At 43.6% G+C, this 18134-nt stretch overlaps 1 protein-coding gene across 1 annotated transcript in view; it reads left to right on the plus strand.

Annotated features, from left to right (window-relative positions):
• Positions 1 to 18134, plus strand: part of PKHD1 (PKHD1 ciliary IPT domain containing fibrocystin/polyductin) — a 1788124-nt gene that overhangs the window by 1665072 nt on the left and 104918 nt on the right. The window contains exons 52-53 of the mRNA XM_085609531.1: positions 2550 to 2663; positions 9374 to 9461. Of these exons, the coding sequence (XP_085465657.1) occupies positions 2550 to 2663; positions 9374 to 9461 (202 nt within the window). The remainder of the gene's footprint in view (positions 1 to 2549; positions 2664 to 9373; positions 9462 to 18134) is intronic.

An 18134-nucleotide genomic window follows, 5' to 3' on the forward strand; every position in this document is an offset into this window, starting at 1 on the left:
AATGCCCTGCAGGTGCCATGTTCTTTTGGCCCGCTTTGCATTTCTGCTTGTTTTTCATAACCAGACTCCGAAACATACAATCGATGGCTTTACGTGGATGTAAGTATATGTAATGGGAAGCTGTACAATCATCTAAGCTGCTTCCACTCTCAGTAGAGGATGCATTCATTGAGGCTCCCATAAGGTTTTTTGCTAAATATCCACAGTCTGCCATCAGTTTATATTTAACAGGCATCAAGTAACCAGAGGAATTTTCTCAAGTACAAGTGTTTCTGATGCATGAATAACATTTTAAAGCATTTTTAAGCTCCTTCTGTGAATATATAATTTCCACGGTCTTTACCAATTTTCCATGGGATAGGTGAAGAAAAGGTTGCAATGTCTGAAATATTTTAATATGTTTATTGTAATTCTGTCCTTCTATATTTCTTTTGAAAAGACATGAAAAGTCTTTGACTTTGGTTGAATATAGACCCTAGAGTACTTTGAAGTGGGGCAGCTCACACTGATAAATGATGCGTTTTTGGAAGCATCCCATGTTGTTTTCGTTTTTACTTTATTCCAAATTAAAGTATGTTTTTCTCAATATTAGCGTAAATTAATATGAGAACACTTTAAACCTTAATATTCTGAATATAGGTCTACACACTGATACTCACTGTAAAAACAGAAGTTGCAATAGCCCAGCTTGTTTGCTAACAAACAGCAGAGACAATGTCAAGCCTTGTGTTCCAGGCGAGATTAGAGTGGATTGCAACACAAATTATTAGTAGAGGACAGAAATTCATCAGGATCGACATAAATCTGGCAAATGTGAACAAGTCAATCAAACTTGTTGTTAGCTGCCAGGATGAAACTTGGCTCTAAATGCTCAAACTGGTGTTGGTTTCTTTCATTTCAAGGGAGTGATCAGGGGGATGGCCAGAGCGAAATGAGAAAAGGCTGTCACCAGGGCCTTCCCCCAGGACCTTGGGCCATATGTAGTTAGAACGTGTTTTGCGATTCTCAAATTGCGATTTTTAGGGAATCGCAATTAGAGAATCGCAAAACGCAATGTAGGTAGGAATAGCAAAATATTTAGCGAATCCCACATATTCCTTATTTGCGAATTGCAAATTGAGATTTGCAAATAAGGAATAACTTGCCAATCATTCCAATGGGCTAGAATGCCCATAGGAATGAATGGGAAGACATTCTCAATTTGCGATTCTCAATTAGAGAATCGCAAATTGAGAATGCAGTTTCAAGGTTTTGCACCCCAGAAATAAACATGTGTGCACATGTGGTGCACATACATGCGCTAAGGGCATGTATGTGCGCCCCATGGCACTTTGAAAAATGCAAAAAAGTGCATTTTTCTAAGAAATCGCAAATTACCACCAACCTGAAGTTGGTGGAAATTTGCAATTCCTTAAGCCAAAATCGCACAACTTGGGTGCTTCCTACATTGCATTTAAGGAATTGCAATTTGGGATTCCTTAAATGCATTTGCAAAATAAGGAATCGCAAATTTTGTGATTCCTTATTTTGCGTGTGCGTTGTCGTTTGCTACATAGCACATCGCCCAAATTGCGATCGCAAATGCTGAAATTCTGCAAATTTCAGCATTTGCGATCGCAATTTGGCTTCCTACATATGGCCCCTTCTTCTTTATGTCATTAGGAGAGAAATATTTCCATTACAACAATATGAAACTAGACCTTGTCAGAAGTTTTAAGAGATGTAAATATCTGGACAGCGTGAATATTGTAATAGCCCCTAAAATTATTTAGCCAGAACAAGCCCCAGCGCCTTGAGACCCTCACGGGTAAGTAGTCACGCTTTATAAGAACACTGATTGATTGGGTTAAGTCGATTGATGTAAACATGAGTTCTATCCAGCTGTGAAAGATCTTCAGGTATCACGTATTTGATGGGGATGTCAATTAAAAAAACAAAACCCACCCACAACAAATTCATTATACTCAAATGTATGTCACAGAATTGATGTTCACTCACTTTTCATATCACCTCCTTTATGTGCAATCCAACCTGATAGAAACAAGTATGAGCTTTTCTGTCACACTGCCTCAGCCTACACACTGTTGAAGCAGACTTCCAGTGCCCTCTCACCCCTACTGTCATGTCAGATTTCACTGCCAATGTGTCTCACCTGAACTTTGCAAGACACTGCTATAGGCTCAGTGGATTAAAGGGATCTCCAAGCTTCTTTCAGGGCACACTCAATGGTTGTACAACCACCTCATAACCATGAGCTCAGTATTAACCGCTATTAATACTCCAGTCCACTGATTCGCATGGATATTGGGATGCTAGTTACAAGTGTGTGCTGCAGCAGAGTTGGGTACAAACCTGTCTATGGCAATGAAAAGCCTTTTTTAGACATGAGCTGCTTCTACATAGGTCTCTACATCTGCAAGATTAAATCAGCACCTCAAAAACTGACATTTTGGCATTTTATTAATGTAGGCCTTATTTTAGGAAGCCATATAGAGTTGAAACCCAACAAGAAACTTACCAATTGTTGTAATTTTTGCCTTATTACTCAGGTACGAGTGAACATCCTCTAGAAAGAGACCACAAAGTGCGCATCTTTCTTCGAGCATCTGAGGGCATCTCTTGTCATCGCCTGGATGGAATCAACGTAGACCCTGGAACTATAGGTAATAGTATGCTGTCGATACTTCTGTGGCATGCTTCTTCCACTGGGATGGCCTGCTGTGCCAGTAAAGGGACTGATAGCAAGTGGACAAATTAAGGTCTTTATTCTCAGTTTAGCAGTGGCTCAGCTACTGTGATTCTAATCAAACAATAATTTCAAGAAACATGATAGGGCACTACTTTCGGAGACTGCTAAAACTGTTTACGTTAGGGTACAGTAATGAGATTTTATGACTGCCATACCAATAAAGGATGTTAAATACCCTAATTATGGAGTCACTACAAAAATCTTGAATTTTAAAGTTTGGCGACAATGTCATTAATTTCTGAACCAATCTACTTTGCTCAGAAATAATTCTCCACACTGTCTTAGAGTTTAGGTATGTTTAACCTAAAGTTGGCCTATGAAGGAGAGCCAGAAGATGGAATGCTTAGGGCAATTTTTAAGAAGTTGTCTTGTGCATATATTATCTTGTTTTACGAAAGGTTGTTGTAACTTCACTTTTTCTAAGCCACAAGTGTTGTGTGATTTGAATCCCTGATAGTGATTGTTTTTCCCACTTTTCATTTGAGTGCACTGTGATGCAAATGTTTCATTGAAACTGAACTTGTTTTAATACGTATGATAAACTGAAAACATATATTTGGCTATCTCCAGAGATCATACATATCCCCAGTTCCATCTCTGAATGAGCGCATGGGTTCTTAGTACTGGAATCATTGTGTTATGACATCCAATCTCCCTCAGCTTCACCATTGGCAACAATAAGTGCCATACAAATAATGAAGAAACATAACGGGCCTGATTACGACCTTGGCGGACAGGGTTACTCTGTCACAAACGTGAAGGATATCCCGTACACCGTATCACAATTCTATTATATTCTATAGAACTTGTAAAACAGCAAGCAGGAAATCCGTCACCAGTGGCGGGTGGTGACGGTGAGGCTTGCATACTGTACTTATATGTGCATGGTTAACTTAATATAATACAACTAATCATCTTACCTCAACATCTTCATTACACACCTGATTGCCGACAATTTAAAAATCCATCCAAGGCCAATATAGTGCCAACCCACATTGGCAGTCCAGTGGCCTTACATCTCCAGTTAGTCATCTATAAGCAGCACACTATCATGACCCCATCCAGAAGTGGTACCATTTCTATTAACACCTTCCCCTGCGCTCCGTAAAAACTGTTACTGTAACCTTTATGGCATCGCATTCGACATCAAGCTGAGCAACTTGCCTTTAGTGAAGAATACATTCCCAGGCAGCACTGTTGGTCCAACGAGGGAAGATACTCCTGAAAGTTTTCCACAAACTGTGCAGACATGGATTTCTAATCTGAATTGCTTACCTACCATGATTTTCCTCTTTATATCAGAGAACCTTCTCAGCACCGCGCTGCTTGAAAGGCAGAACGCCGGAAACTAAGCACCATGCTTCACAGCCAATAAGAGCACTGTTCTCATGCTGTTTTTTAATAGTAAGCAGCATAAGAGCAGTGCGAGGATTGGCTGGAACAGGCGAACCCAGCACTCCATCTCAGACTGATGGGTTTCTGTCTCTATTTCCCCAGCCTTCTGACAGCGCCTGTTCAGGAAGCCTGAACTGCGCATGTCAGGCTGGCCACAAGCACAATACCAGCCAAGCTGACATGCGCAGTTCAGTTAGAGAGCCCCAGCTGTTCACCGCAATAACATGCCTATGAATCTGCAGCTCTGTTGTGGCCCGTCCATTAAAGGATGAATAAATTAATGTGGTGTTCTGTATGGTATGGGGGAAAATAATGGGCTTGGGAAAATAAATAAAGGGTGTGTGGCTAAGTAATGGCTCACATGCCAGGGGCAACACTCCTATGCTTTAATGGAGCAACCCCCATGTCCGGCACATTTGTGATGAGTAAGCCTGCCTGCCAAGATCGTAATCAAGGCCCAATGTCATTAATCAACAATGGCTATTTTGGTTTTAGTTATATAAATTTAAACTTCACAACTTTTTGAAGGTTTTTTTTTATAAATGAAGTTGGCAATGTTGGGTAAGAAATTCTATAAAAGTATTTTTGGGGGGTGAAAAGTCTAGCTAAAGTCACAAATTCTGACACAAGTAGAGAATGTTTGTGAAAAAGCTCTCTACAAAACATTCTTTATGAGACATCATGTCACCATGTATTGTTTTTTGAAGATAACAATCTCGTGAAGTTGCCAAGATGATCACCTGCACATTGTCCCTGAAGTTATAACTATTTTTTAAATGAGTGGTGGAAAATACTTTAAAATAAATATCAGTATTTTTTCTCTAGTGTTTGACCTATTTGTGTCTCATGTCTTGGAATATTTAGTGAGGTAGAGTACTGCATTTAGTAAAGAGTGACACTAAAATAAAACAAAAGATATATATGGACCTCAGAGTTGTTATGCATCCAGTATTTAAAAGGTCAAGCCAGTTTTTAGATAGAATGGTGAGTTAAACGGTAATCTTCATTACCACTGCATCTAATTATCTCTTTATTGAGGTGATTAAAAGTCTTTCATCATTCTGTTGTTACTTGATTTAGGAAATTGGGTTACTAGATGAGGGGGGTGAAACCCTGCTCAAGCAGCTAGCACAATACTTGTCAGGGTGAAGTCACAAGCAAACCCCAAATTAACCTGTGCTCAATCTCTCGGTAGTTTGGCACAGGGCAGTCAGGCTTAACTGAGAGACAATGTGTAAAGTATTTATGCAGCACTTCAAACAGTAATAAGGTGAAAACACAACACAAGAACAATCCCACACCATTTTAGAAAAATAGAGTATGTTTTAAGTAATAACAAGACCAAAATTATATAAATCCAATCAGTAGAACTATTTTGGAAAAATAGAGTACGTTTTAAGAAATTACAAGACCAAAATTACAAAAATCCAATCAGTAGAAACAGAGACATGCAATTTCAAAGATTTCAGTGAATACAGAGCCAAAAAGCAGCAAGGGCAAACTGTGGACAACAGGGCACTGTAGAACCAGAAAAAGTCACAAGTTGAAACTGGACTTTATGGAGCGTGGGGCAGTTACTGGGACCCACTTTGGTCTGCTGAACACAGTACCACAATCCTGGTTGCGAGGAGATGCGGAGTCCCTCGTACAGGATGCATTGCGCAGCAGAGGCAATGCGACCTCTGGGTGAGGAAATGGAGAGTGCAGAGGCGGTTAGTGGGAGCTGCAAAGGTGATGCAAGGTCCTTGCATGAAATGCATCATGCAGTGTTGGTTCTGGGCGGCTGCGTTGGGTGATGCAATGTCTTTGTGTGGAGATTATGGGTAGGTGAGTTTCACTCCACAGAATTCCGCAGAGTTACAGAAACACTAAATGAGATTCCATGAAAATATGCAACTCCTGCTGCACGCACTGCAATTTAGTGCCAGTAGCGCGAGCAGCGCTGAAAATCAGCGCAAATGGCACAATGCTTTGCGGATGAGCATGCAGCCATTTCAGTTGATTTTGCTGCCTTAACGGGGATAATGGGGACCATTTCACCTCTGGAGATAAATTTATCTGGAACAGGGCCTCTTGGACAGCTATTCAAGGGACAACGCCCTGTCTTCTACTAATTGCACAAAATGTTGGTGTGTTAAATAAAAACCTTTCTCTTATCTCCAAAAGATGGGCTAGATGTATTAAGGCATTTTGCGGTTGCAAAGAGTCCAATTTGGGAGGTGCGTGTTTAAGACGTCCTTTCCAAATAGTGATTTAAATTTACTTGAGTGGCAGCCAATCTACTCAAAACAAAAGCCCTCTGACCTAGAACGCTCTTGAACGCCCATGTTAGAAAATTATGCTAGGAGAGGCCAAACCTTGCTCACGATTGCCATATCACAGATCACATAAAAAAGCCTCACGGGAAAAAAGTTCCACCACACGGCAACTGGTCAAATTTTGCTGGTACTCCATGTTAAAGAGTAACGCAGAGTGGCTCGAATTCCGCAAATTTTACAGGCGGAAAGGAACATTCCGGCCACCCCTAGTGGTGATGTGTTGTGCATCCGTGGTTCCAGTGGGGTGGTCTAGGCAATACGGAGTCCTTGCATCAGGGAAGACCATGCAGCAGAGGCGATGCATCAGTTCTGCTGGCTGCATAGATGGGCCGACTGAGCACCTTTAGGCCCACTTCCAAGGGTCCAGGACTGGCGTGGTACCACTTGGAAGGGTAGGACTCAGAGTTGCAGAGTCCAGGTGCTGGTTAACAAAGAGACTAGCCCTTAGAGTCGCTCTATTGGTCCTGGGTACAAGTTGCAGGTCCAGCCTTTCTCACCACAGTGACAAATCAAGTCTGACTGCTTTGTAACAAACTACCCGAGGTTTAAGCACTGGTTAAATAAGTGATTTGTTGTAGTTCACTCCTGTTTGAAGTACAGACACAGAAAATGAAATGGTTTGTACTGCCTCCTGACTGGGTCTCCATTAATTTATGTAGTTTGAATTCTACAAAAATCAATGAATCGATGTATGAACTACTTGAATTATTCTCACCCAATAGCAGTCACTCTGACCACAATCCAGTCCATTGTCTTTCACTTACTATCTCACTGTAGACAGTAATCTGCCATATGCAAATCAGTCTTGGTCCTGCTCTAACAGGAACAGCCTATCCTACACTGCCAAGCCAGGTCCCCTCCACATGGTAACCAATCTCAAACCAGTTTCATACTAATTATACATCACGCTTGGGCATATCCATTGTACCTAGGTCACTTACTACAACAAACAACTAAGTAATGGATGACATTTAAAAAAAAATTTACTCAACCAGTGATCATTCGGGCCGCATTCCAGTCCATTGTTTTCCACCCACTATCCCATTCTAGACACAGACCATCCACATGCAAATCAATCTTAGTTCTTCTCCAACAAGAACAGTCAATCCGAAAGTGCCAGGCCAGTTCCCATCCATGTGGGCGCACAAGCAACCTCAGACCAGTTGAGGCCTTGTCAATGAGGTAAAGCTTGAGCCCTGTAGCACAGTGAACACAAGCTCCACATCTGGCCAAAACCATGACACTTAGGGTGTTTTATACAACAGACAACAAGGGACGGGTGGAATGTTATTGATGCATTCCATTGCTTCCCACCCTTTGCACCACACTAGCTGGAGACCTGTCATATGCAAAGCAGCCTTTGTCCTCCTTCAATGGGAACAGTCCAGTCCACACTGTTAGGCCTGCGCCCCTCCAGATGGAACCAGGAGCAACCCTAGGACAGTTTTAGCCAAATTAGGCTTTGCCAGTGAGATACAGCTTCAGTTCTCTAGCACAGTATGCACAGGACCCACAACTGTGCATACTCGTCACACTTAGGGCATGTATGACAGCATGGATTGATGGAATTAATCTCAGTCACAGGCAATGGTGCCAGATCAGCAAATTGTTGAGGCCAACAATTATTGTGTAATTCTCTCAACTAAAGCTTACTCCAATCCAGAAGCTGAGCTGAAGATTCCACCTCCCCTTCTCGTAGCCCCTTGCATCTGATTTGTTCAGAACCGCCCTTGGAGAGCCAATACCTACAACGTATCCAAATTGATGCCTACTATTTAAATTACCGTTACGCATTGCCTGCGGTAGGTCTGTCTGATTTCAAATACTGACCTGACAGGATCCTTTCCTGGAAGACTCTACTGCTGTGCCCGATGATTTCCTATGCTACCAGTGTCAGGCAGTCACTGCCCTCTGTTTATGTTCCAGTGATTTTCTGTCACTGGATCGACACGACTGCGCTGGTGCTCAGAGTCTGCATTCAGACGTGTTCCATGCACCTGTCCTACTTGCAGCTCTTCACCTGTAATGAAATGTTGGTCTCACCTCATGCAGTTGTCTGCCTCTGCTGTGGAATGACCATTGGTCCTATTACCCAGCCTCATGACTCTGCCACATCCCTGTGCCCAGCATTAGAAGGTCTAGAGTCCTTCAGAGTAGTGTCTGACTTCTAGCTAGGTCTCCAATCCTTCATCCCAGAGGAGAGCCCAAAGAGTCATTTGCCTCTTCCCCTCCTTGGTACCATAGTCAACAGGGATTGAGGATCAAAGGCATATTGGGATAACTTGCATCCTCGTGTGCGTGCGGCACACCATAGCGCCTCTAACCAGCAAGAAACATTCAGGAAACAGCAATCGTAGGGGTGACACTAGCATCAGCCTTGAGGGAGAGACTGGAAGCATGCTGGCTGTTTGCTTGGCTCTGTATTGTCTCCTCCTACATAGGTGAAGGGGCCTTAAAAGTGGTGACACTGAGTAACATTTAATTTCACTTTGGATCAGTGGACTAGTGGACTAGGTGTCAGTCAGTGTGTACTTAAATAAATGAGGTAGTGGTCCACTGGGCTAATGCCAACCATCATGATACTCATGATGAATATTTGCTTGCATCTGTTGTCACTGTCACCAAACCTGCATAGAAAGAGCAGCGAGGTGGCCTATACCACAGATGGGGCTTGTATCAATCAGGATGTTTATTAGTTGCAGAAGTGATATACCATGGAGGAAGTTTTTAGCTTCTTTGAGCACGTTATATTCAACAAGACAGAACAATTCACCTTTCTATACAGTGAGTTTATCGATAACCTGAACACATTTATGCTGATTCATGATAAAAGTATAGACATGCCTGTGCACATAAGCAATAAACATGCTACAAATGCTCTTAAATCTCACCATGCATCTGCTTCCCGCAGGTGTTTTCGGAAAGTTGCAAATTCACAGTGCTTATCCCAAAGTGGCATGGACCCGGCTTGGAGCAGACATTGCACCTGGAAATGACAGGTACTGCAATATGTATTACTGTTTCTTTGAGTCTAATACTTGAACCCTGATAGCTATGGTGCTTCCAGTTTAAAAGTCTTCTTGTGACATGCATACATTTGAGATTTAATATTGATAAAAAAGTAAAAATGTAAAATCGTCACATACGCATTTTGATGCGAATTATGTTTTTTAAACTGTAAACGTTTTAAAAGTATTTTTAGACGAATTACTCTTTTTCATATACTGGAGCCTTCAAGTCCAGCTGTTGAGTTCCCCTGACTCTTCTGGCTCAGCGATGTGACGCAACACACACATTACAACCCATAATGGGGCATATGATATTATCAAGACAGGTGATAAAATTATCGCCACTTTAGCGGCAGAAACTGCCGTTAAAACGGCGATAATGGGCTTGATAATATGCTCTATGGAAGTCCAATTGAAGCCCATGTTAGACGTGAAGGACATCAAACCTGAGCTTAAATTGGAATTCCATAGAGCATATTATCAAGCCCATTATCGCCGCTTTAGTGGCAGTTTCTGCCGCTAAAGCGGCGATAATTGCATCGCCTGTCTTGATAATATGCCCCTTTATCCTTTTGCACATTTATTTATCCATACCGTGTCAATGAAATGAAACAAAACATTCTGATCATTTTCAGATCTAAGAAAAGCCTTCTGTCAAGTCAAGTCAAGTCAAGTCAGATAATTTATATAGCGCTCTACATACCCAGAGGGTCTCAAGGCGTCTGGAGAAGGGTGGGGAAATTACTTGTCGAATATCCAGGTTTTAAGTTGCTTTCTGAATGCTAGGTGGTTCTGAGTGAGGCGAAGGTGAGTGGGAAGTGTGTTCCAGGTTTTAGCCGCTAGGTAGGAGAAGGATCTTCCCCCCATGGTGGTTTTGTTGATGCGAGGTACAGCAGCAAGGGCTTGGTTGGAAGAGCGAAGTTGGCGGGAGGGGGTGTAGAAGGAGAGTCGTGTGTTGAGGCATTCTGGTCCAAGTTCGTAAAGTGCTTTGTGTGCGTGGGTAAGGAGGCGGAATGTTATCCTCTTATTGACGGGGAGCCAGTGGAGGTCTTTCAGGTGACCAAAAATGTGGTCTTTACGCGGGATGTCTAGTATGAGTCTGGCTGATGCGTTCTGGATGCGTTGGAGTTTTTTCTGAAGTTTTGCGGTGGTACCGGCGTATAGGGTGTTTCCATAGTCCAGGTGGTTTGTAACCAGTGCGTGGGTGACCGTTTTTCTAGTTTCAGTGGGGATCCAGCAAAATGTTTTTTTGAGCATGCGAAGAATGTTGAAGCAAGATGATGAAACGGCGTTGACTTGTCTGGTCATCGAGAGTGAGGAGTCCAGGATGACGCCCAAGTTCCGTGCGTGGTCCGTCGGGATGGGTGCTTTTCCAAGGGCCTCTGGCCACCAAGAGTCGTCCCAGGCAGAGGGGGAGGTACCTAAGATAAGGACTTCTGTTTTGTCTGAATTCAGTTTCAGACGGCTGTGCTTCATCCACTCGGCTACTTCTTTCATTCCTTCATGTAGATTGGTTTTGGTGGTGTTAGGGTCTTTGGTGAGTGAGAGGATCAGTTGGGTGTCATCAGCGTAGGAGATGATGTTGAGGTTGTGTTGGCGAGCGATGGCCGCAAGGGGGCTCATGTATACGTTGAAGAGGGTGGGGCTGAGTGAAGATCCTTGTGGCACGCCACAAATGACTTCAGTGGCATCTGACTTGAATGGTGGGAGGCGGACTCTCTGAGTTCTTCCTGTAAGGAACGAGGTGATCCATTCCAGAGCTTTTCCTTGGATACCGATGTTTCTGAGGCGTTGTAATAGGGTGCTATGACAGACTGTGTCGAAGGCTGCGGAGAGGTCGAGGAGGATGAGGGCGACTGTGTCTCCATTGTCCAGTAGAGTTCGAATGTCGTCTGTTGCAGCGATGAGTGCGGTCTCAGTGCTGTGTTTGGCTCGGAAGCCGGACTGTGAGGAGTCGAGGGATCTGTTGGTTTCGAGGAAGGCGGCGAGCTGGTTGTTGACAGCTTTCTCGATGACTTTGGCCGGGAATGGTAGGAGCGAGATGGGGCGGTAGTTTTTGAGTTCGGTGGGGTCTGCTGTGGGTTTTTTCAGAAGGGCGCTGAGTTCGGCGTGTTTCCAGCTTTCCGGGAAGGTGGCGGAGTTGAGGGAGCAGTTGATGACGTCTCGGAGGTGTGGTGCTATGATGGAATCTGCTTTGTTGAAGATGTGGTGAGGGCATGGGTCTGTGGGGGATCCTGAATGGATGGAATTCATCAGGCGGCTGGTGTCCTCAGTGGAGATTGGGTTCTGCAGAATTCTGATTCACTCCTAGATCATTTTAGGAGTATAAATGTACTGATCACCTTTCCCTGTCTTCCATCTAATACTGTGCACATGTCTACGTGAGCCCAGCCCTGATGTTACTCATAGCTTTAACCTTGCATCATTTTGGTTAATTATTTCTGAAATATCTTGAATTTGGTTTTACTTTTCTGGATGTAATAATACATTACTCCTGAAAAGAGCATTAATCCTGTGTGTATCTTACTACTGTGTGTACGCGCTAATACTGAAGGCCTAATTATGATTCAGGTGGAGCATTATCTATAGTTTCTACACACACTTTCTGGACCGATTTTACCAGCTGCCTATAAATTCACATTAGGCTGTGGTTGCAACAGCCAAGCCTTGTTCCCACTCCTCCAACCCAAATTCTGACAAGAGGGGATCAAAGAATGTCCCCACTACTAGAAATATTCATTCTTTCCTTCCCCAACCTTCCCTCCTACCTCGCTCAACTCGCCCCACTCAGAAGTTCACACACACATATATCATTAGCTGGGAGCAGGTGGGAAATGTGTCTTAACATTCTTAGAGAAGAGACAACCGTACAGAGTACTCCATGGCAATTCCACACAGTTATTTCCCATTCCAAGGGGTTTACCTCCTAATTTGATGGTACCCAGCAGTGGTAATTTAAAGTGTAGAGTTTGCACCCTGCCAGCACTGTGCAACTCATAATTTTATTCTTGGTTATACCGCTCTCTAACCATACACATTATTCAGGCAGTCTCTTCGGATGTCTCTCATATTTTAACCACTATGAATCGGTCGTGCTCCTATTTGGCGACATTTGACACCACACATTTCACCATAGGTAACCCATCCCTACAGTGAGTATCCCTACATATCCCCTGAAATATCACTTGCACACGCTATGTACAGTAAAAGCATAAAAAGCAATGTCTGTTCAACCCAAGTTTGTTGCCTGTCATTAACTCAAACCTGAAACTCTATTGAGTGCTTCAATGACAAGCATTAATGAGTATGGGAGGTGGTGCTACAGCAGCATTCTTTTACATACTCTTACATGCCTTTGTGAATTGGCCTCCAAAGCGTCCGCTCCCTATTGGTAAAAGTACAAAGACAGTCCAGTCCTTTATATTTGTTCAAATTGTACATAAATATTCCCTTAATATTCATCTATATACACAAAGTGAGATGTTGTAGGGTCAATTTATAAAGACATGTAAAAGTATATAAAAGAGTACTACAGCAGTTGTAACAATTTGGGCTACTGGTTGAGGGGGTTTAAACCCTACTCAGGCAAGAACCAAAAATCCTTGTCAGGGTGAAGTAACAAGCAAACCCCAAATTAACCTGTGCTCAAACGTCCGGTAACTTGGCACAAAGCAGTCATGCTTTTAACGTAGACTCAATGTGTAGAGTATTTGGTCCACACTTCAAATAGTAATGTAATGAAAAACACCACACAAGAAAAATCCCACACCAAATTAGAAGAATAGAGTAAACTTTAATAAATATGCAAGACCAAAACAACAAAAATCCAATCAGTAGATCCGGAGATATGCAACTTTAAAGATTTAAGTCAAAATAGTGCCAACAAGCTCAAAGCTCCAACTGTGGTTATCTGGCTGTGCCGGACCGGGAAAAACTCACAAGTTCGGGGCAACCGCAATGGAGTCTGGGCCTGCCATAGGGAGCCAGATAAGACTGCTGAACAAGAGTACCTTAAATCCAAGTTGCAGTGCCTTGCATGGTCCCATGTTGAGATTGCCTTGTGCAGGTCGTCTTGGTCGGAGATGTGTCGTGCAGCATTGGTTCTCAGGATTGGGGAGGCTGCAGTGCGAGGTCCTGTGTCATCATTGAGGATGCCGTCGGCAGGGAGGCTTTTGATGCGAAGTCCTGCATCGAAGATGTGTCACGCACAGGCTGGCTCCAAAGAAGCTGCAGGGTTTGCGATGCGGAGTCCTGTGTCGTCATTGAGGCTGTCGTCAGTAAGGCCTTGCGATGAATCGAAGAAGATCATGCACCAAAGGTGATGCGTTGGTTCTTCTGGGTCCACAGATGCGCTAGCAGAGCACCTTCAAGCCCACTTCCAAGGGTCCAGGACTGGGGTGGCACCACTTGGCAGGGTAGGACTCACAGTTGCACAGTCCAGGTGCTGGTTACAAGAGACTAGCCCTTTGAGTCACACTGGTGGTCCTGAGTTCAGGTTGCAGGTTGAAGTCCTTCTCAGTCAGGTAAGAAGGCAGCACAACAACAGGTCAGCAGAGCAGCAGAATGGCAGTGTTTTCAGCAGCACATTAGCCATTCTTCCTGGCAGAGTCCTCCACTGCTGACATTTTCTGACATTGTACGCTCCTTTCCCTCCTGAGGCGGAAGCCGGGAGGTCTCTCATCTATTCTTGCTACAAACTTAGTTTTAACAGTTTACCTTGGGATACTTTTTTCGGTCCCGTGAAATTTTATGTTTTGATTGCGGCTGACGCGCTGTTGGTGGGCCATAACTCCTTAGCGCTTAGCAGCGCCTGGAATTCACCCCTACCCCCTCCCTCCAGCTCCAGTCCCGCTCTCGGCTGAGTATCGACGCCGAGAGCACTGGGCGTCGAGTTTGGCGGCCATCTTGGGTTGGGATAGGTGAGTCAGGACATCGTCAGCGCTATAAAAGGCGCCAGGTGTTAGGAACAAGTAATTTCTGACATTGTACGCTCCTTTCCCTCCTGAGGCGGAAGCCGGGAGGTCTCTCATCTATTCTTGCTACAAACTTAGTTTTAACAGTTTACCTTGGGATACTTTTTTCGGTCCCGTGAAATTTTATGTTTTGATTGCGGCTGACGCGCTGTTGGTGGGCCATAACTCCTTAGCGCTTAGCAGCGCCTGGAATTCACCCCTACCCCCTCCCTCCAGCTCCAGTCCCACTCTCGGCTGAGTATCGACGCCGAGAGCGCTGGGCGTCGAGTTTGGCGGCCATCTTGGGTTGGGATAGGTGAGTCAGGACATCGTCAGCGCTATAAAAACGGACTAGGATGTCTCCGCGCAGCGGACGCGATCAGCGGACGCGCCAGATCTGCGCCGGAGTCATGCCAGAGTCCTGCCCGTCTGCGCCCGTCCGCGCACGATCGGGCTTAGGGCATAGGGACTCTGGCACACGCACCTGTTATACTTCAGCGGACCTCCTCGGACTGAATTCCGACAGGTATATCCTATCCCCGAGTGCAGGTGCTACACTCAAGGAACTCAACATCCTGTATAGCCCTAGTTGTAAGCACCAAAGCCTCTTAGCCCCTGTGAAGCTAGCTACCCTTAACACCAGGTCGCTGCAGAAACATCACTTAGAGATCTTTACCCTGCTACAGGATGAGACCATTGATATCCTGACACTCACTGAAACGTGGCTGAGTGATGCCTCTTCCCCGGATATCATCGCCGCCCTTCCCAGTGGGTATGACCATGAAGTGTAAAGTATTCAACTATGCCGACGACACTCAGCTATTGCTGAGCATCGACAATACATCATCGGCACAATCAGTGGCTCAAGACATCCTACGCTTCACAGTGAATTGGATGTCATCTAACTTGCTGAAAATCAATCCGGATAAAACGGAAGTCCTGGTTATCTCAACTGCTGTGTCCCCCTGGAGCGACCTATACTGGCCACAAGAGCTAGGCCCTACCCCTAAACCATGCCCCATTGTCAAGAGTCTTGGGATGAAAATCGATCAAGAACTCTCAATGGCTAATCAAGTTTCTGCTGTAGTTGGCTGCTGTACTAACTTAATCAGGCAACTACGTAAACTCGCCCCCCTGCTCTCGAGGAATATGCTGCAAACCATTGTGTCAGCCACAATAGTGTCTAGAATAGACTATGGAAATGCGCTGTTTCTCGGCCTTCCAAAGTATTCCATTAGCCGTCTCCAGGTCATTCTAAACGACGCAGCACGCCTGATCTTTGGAGTACCAAGGAGGACCCATGCCTCCCCCCTGCTCCACCGATTACACTGGCTGCCCATGCTGCAGAGAGTGGAGTTCAAAAGCATGTGTATTTGCCACAAAGCACTACACGGACAGGCGCCAGCTTATATAAAAGAAAGGCTCGAGCTCCACGAACCTAAACGCATCTTGCGATCGTCGGGTTCTTTCTTACTGTCTCAACCACGCTTTAAGCTAACAACCAAAGGAGGCAGATCTTTCTCAGTGCAGGCTCCTATCAACTGGAATAAGCTGCCAGAGGCGCTTCGTAGAGAGCCCAATCTCCTCCGCTTTCGGAAGTCTTTGAAGACCTTACTCTTCAAGAACGCGTTTCCCGCTTCAATAATGAACTGCTAGACCTGCCACCTATATATCTTTTTCCGTCTTTCGTTTTGTACTTGGTCAGTAGCGCTTTGAGACCTGTCGGTGAGTTGGCGCGATACAAAACCCAGATACAATACAATACAATACAATACTGGTCCAGAAGTGTACTGAAGAGTTGGTGTCTGAGATCCAATATTTATACCTGGTGCCCTCTTTGAAGTGGGAGAAATGTCGAAAGGATTCCATTTAAAGTGCTTAGGTTTCCTACCTCCCCACCCTGGCTCCAGGGGTTATGCAATCCTTTGTGACAAGGCAGGGCACAGCATATTCAGGTGTAAGTAGGGCTGTGCCAAGCTCCACCCTCCCATCCTGCCAGTGATGGCTCATCCAGGCATACCTAAACTCTCTATTGTGTGTGACTGTCTAGTAGGAATACACAACGACCAACTGCCAACTTCAGCTAGTTATGTGCCCTAAAGACAAGCTGCAGGCAATAAATTGCAAAGACAGGAAAATGTCCACTTTCTGTCAGGACATAAGAAAAAGTCTATGTACTTGATATCAATATTTTCCCCGTGTTTTTCTCTCTCTTTTTTGCTATGTTTCTTCTAATTGAGATGTTGATATATATAGCACCACTTGAAAATTGAGGAAATAATATGGATATGTGAAATATGACTATATTAGGATAATTAATTTAGAATTTTCTACATCACTGTCTTATTCTTTGGATTGTATATTTAAAACACAAAATTGTCGTTGAATTTATTGTTCATTTTTTGTAAATTATTTGTATACTCTGGATATAGACACCACTGTCTTTCTTCCGCTTTAAATATGAAACAAAGAATCCTTTTATTAAAAAAGTACCAGATCAAATAAAAGTAATATATTTGGTCTAGCGCTAATTTAATACGCAGAAACAAAACAGGCTCTGGCCCATCCTCTTGTTACACTTTCTAAAAGAGGCATTTTCAAAAGTGTAATTCAAAATCCGACTTTACGATAAAAGAGGATTTCTCATTAAATTCCAAAGATGCCAAACATGTACTACTTCTGTTCCCATTTCCTTATTAAATGTAATAAAGTAACTCCAGTCTTATCCTATGGGAGAGGCAGATCTTGCAATAGTGAAAAACAAATTTAGAAGGTTTTCACTATCAAGACATGTAAAACTTAAAAGAACATGTCCTATTTTTTAAATACATTGCACTCTGCCCTGTGGGCTGTTTAGGGCCTACCCAACGGGTGACTTATATGTACTAAAAAGGAAGGTTCAGGCCTGGCAAAAGGTTTATTTTGCCAGGTCGAAATGGCAGTTTAAAACTGCACATGTAATGGCAGGCCTGAGGCAGTTTTTTAAGTGTACTTAAGTGGGTGACATATCAAGTGCTGCAGGCCCACTAGTAGCATTTAATTTACATGCCCTGGGTACAAGTAGTGCCCACTTCACTAGGAAGTATAAATAAATTAAGTATGCCATTTGGGGATAAGCCAATGTAACCATGTTTTAAGGAGTGAGCAAGCACTGGCTAGCAGTGGTAAAAAGTCTTAAGGCCAACAGAAACAATATCAGGAAAATATGGAGGAGTAAGGCATAACGTTTTGGGGAAGACAGTCCTAAGCTTGATAGGTCTAATAGCAGTACTACTTTACTTACTACAAAATGCTTTATGAATAAACCCAGATGACCCCTGAATTTACTTCTTTTTAATCTTGAGGGGTTTGTCAGACATGTTGATGCAGAGTTTACGGCTACTTCAGGACTGGAAAAACCTAAATTGAGCCTTATGAAGCTCTGGGCAGCTGCAGCTTCCAGTCAAATCACACAGAAAATTCATGGCCACTATAATTATTTCAAAATCTGAAAGATAAACGTTTGACTAAGAGTGTGTGAAATTTAAATACACTGCTTTCACATAATTACGTGAAATCTTGGCAAATATGTGTTAAATTACACATAATCAAGCACAATGCAAATCCATTATTTACCACTAGATTTTATTTTAAAATGTGTCTTTGTGTCAATTCCTGACACAAAATCGCAATTTGTGCTAAAAGAAATAGTTCCGAAAAACAACAAAGCACT

The sequence above is a fragment of the Triturus cristatus genome, chromosome 6 (assembly GCF_964204655.1).
Source record: "Triturus cristatus chromosome 6, aTriCri1.1, whole genome shotgun sequence".
Lineage (NCBI taxonomy): Eukaryota > Metazoa > Chordata > Amphibia > Caudata > Salamandridae > Triturus > Triturus cristatus.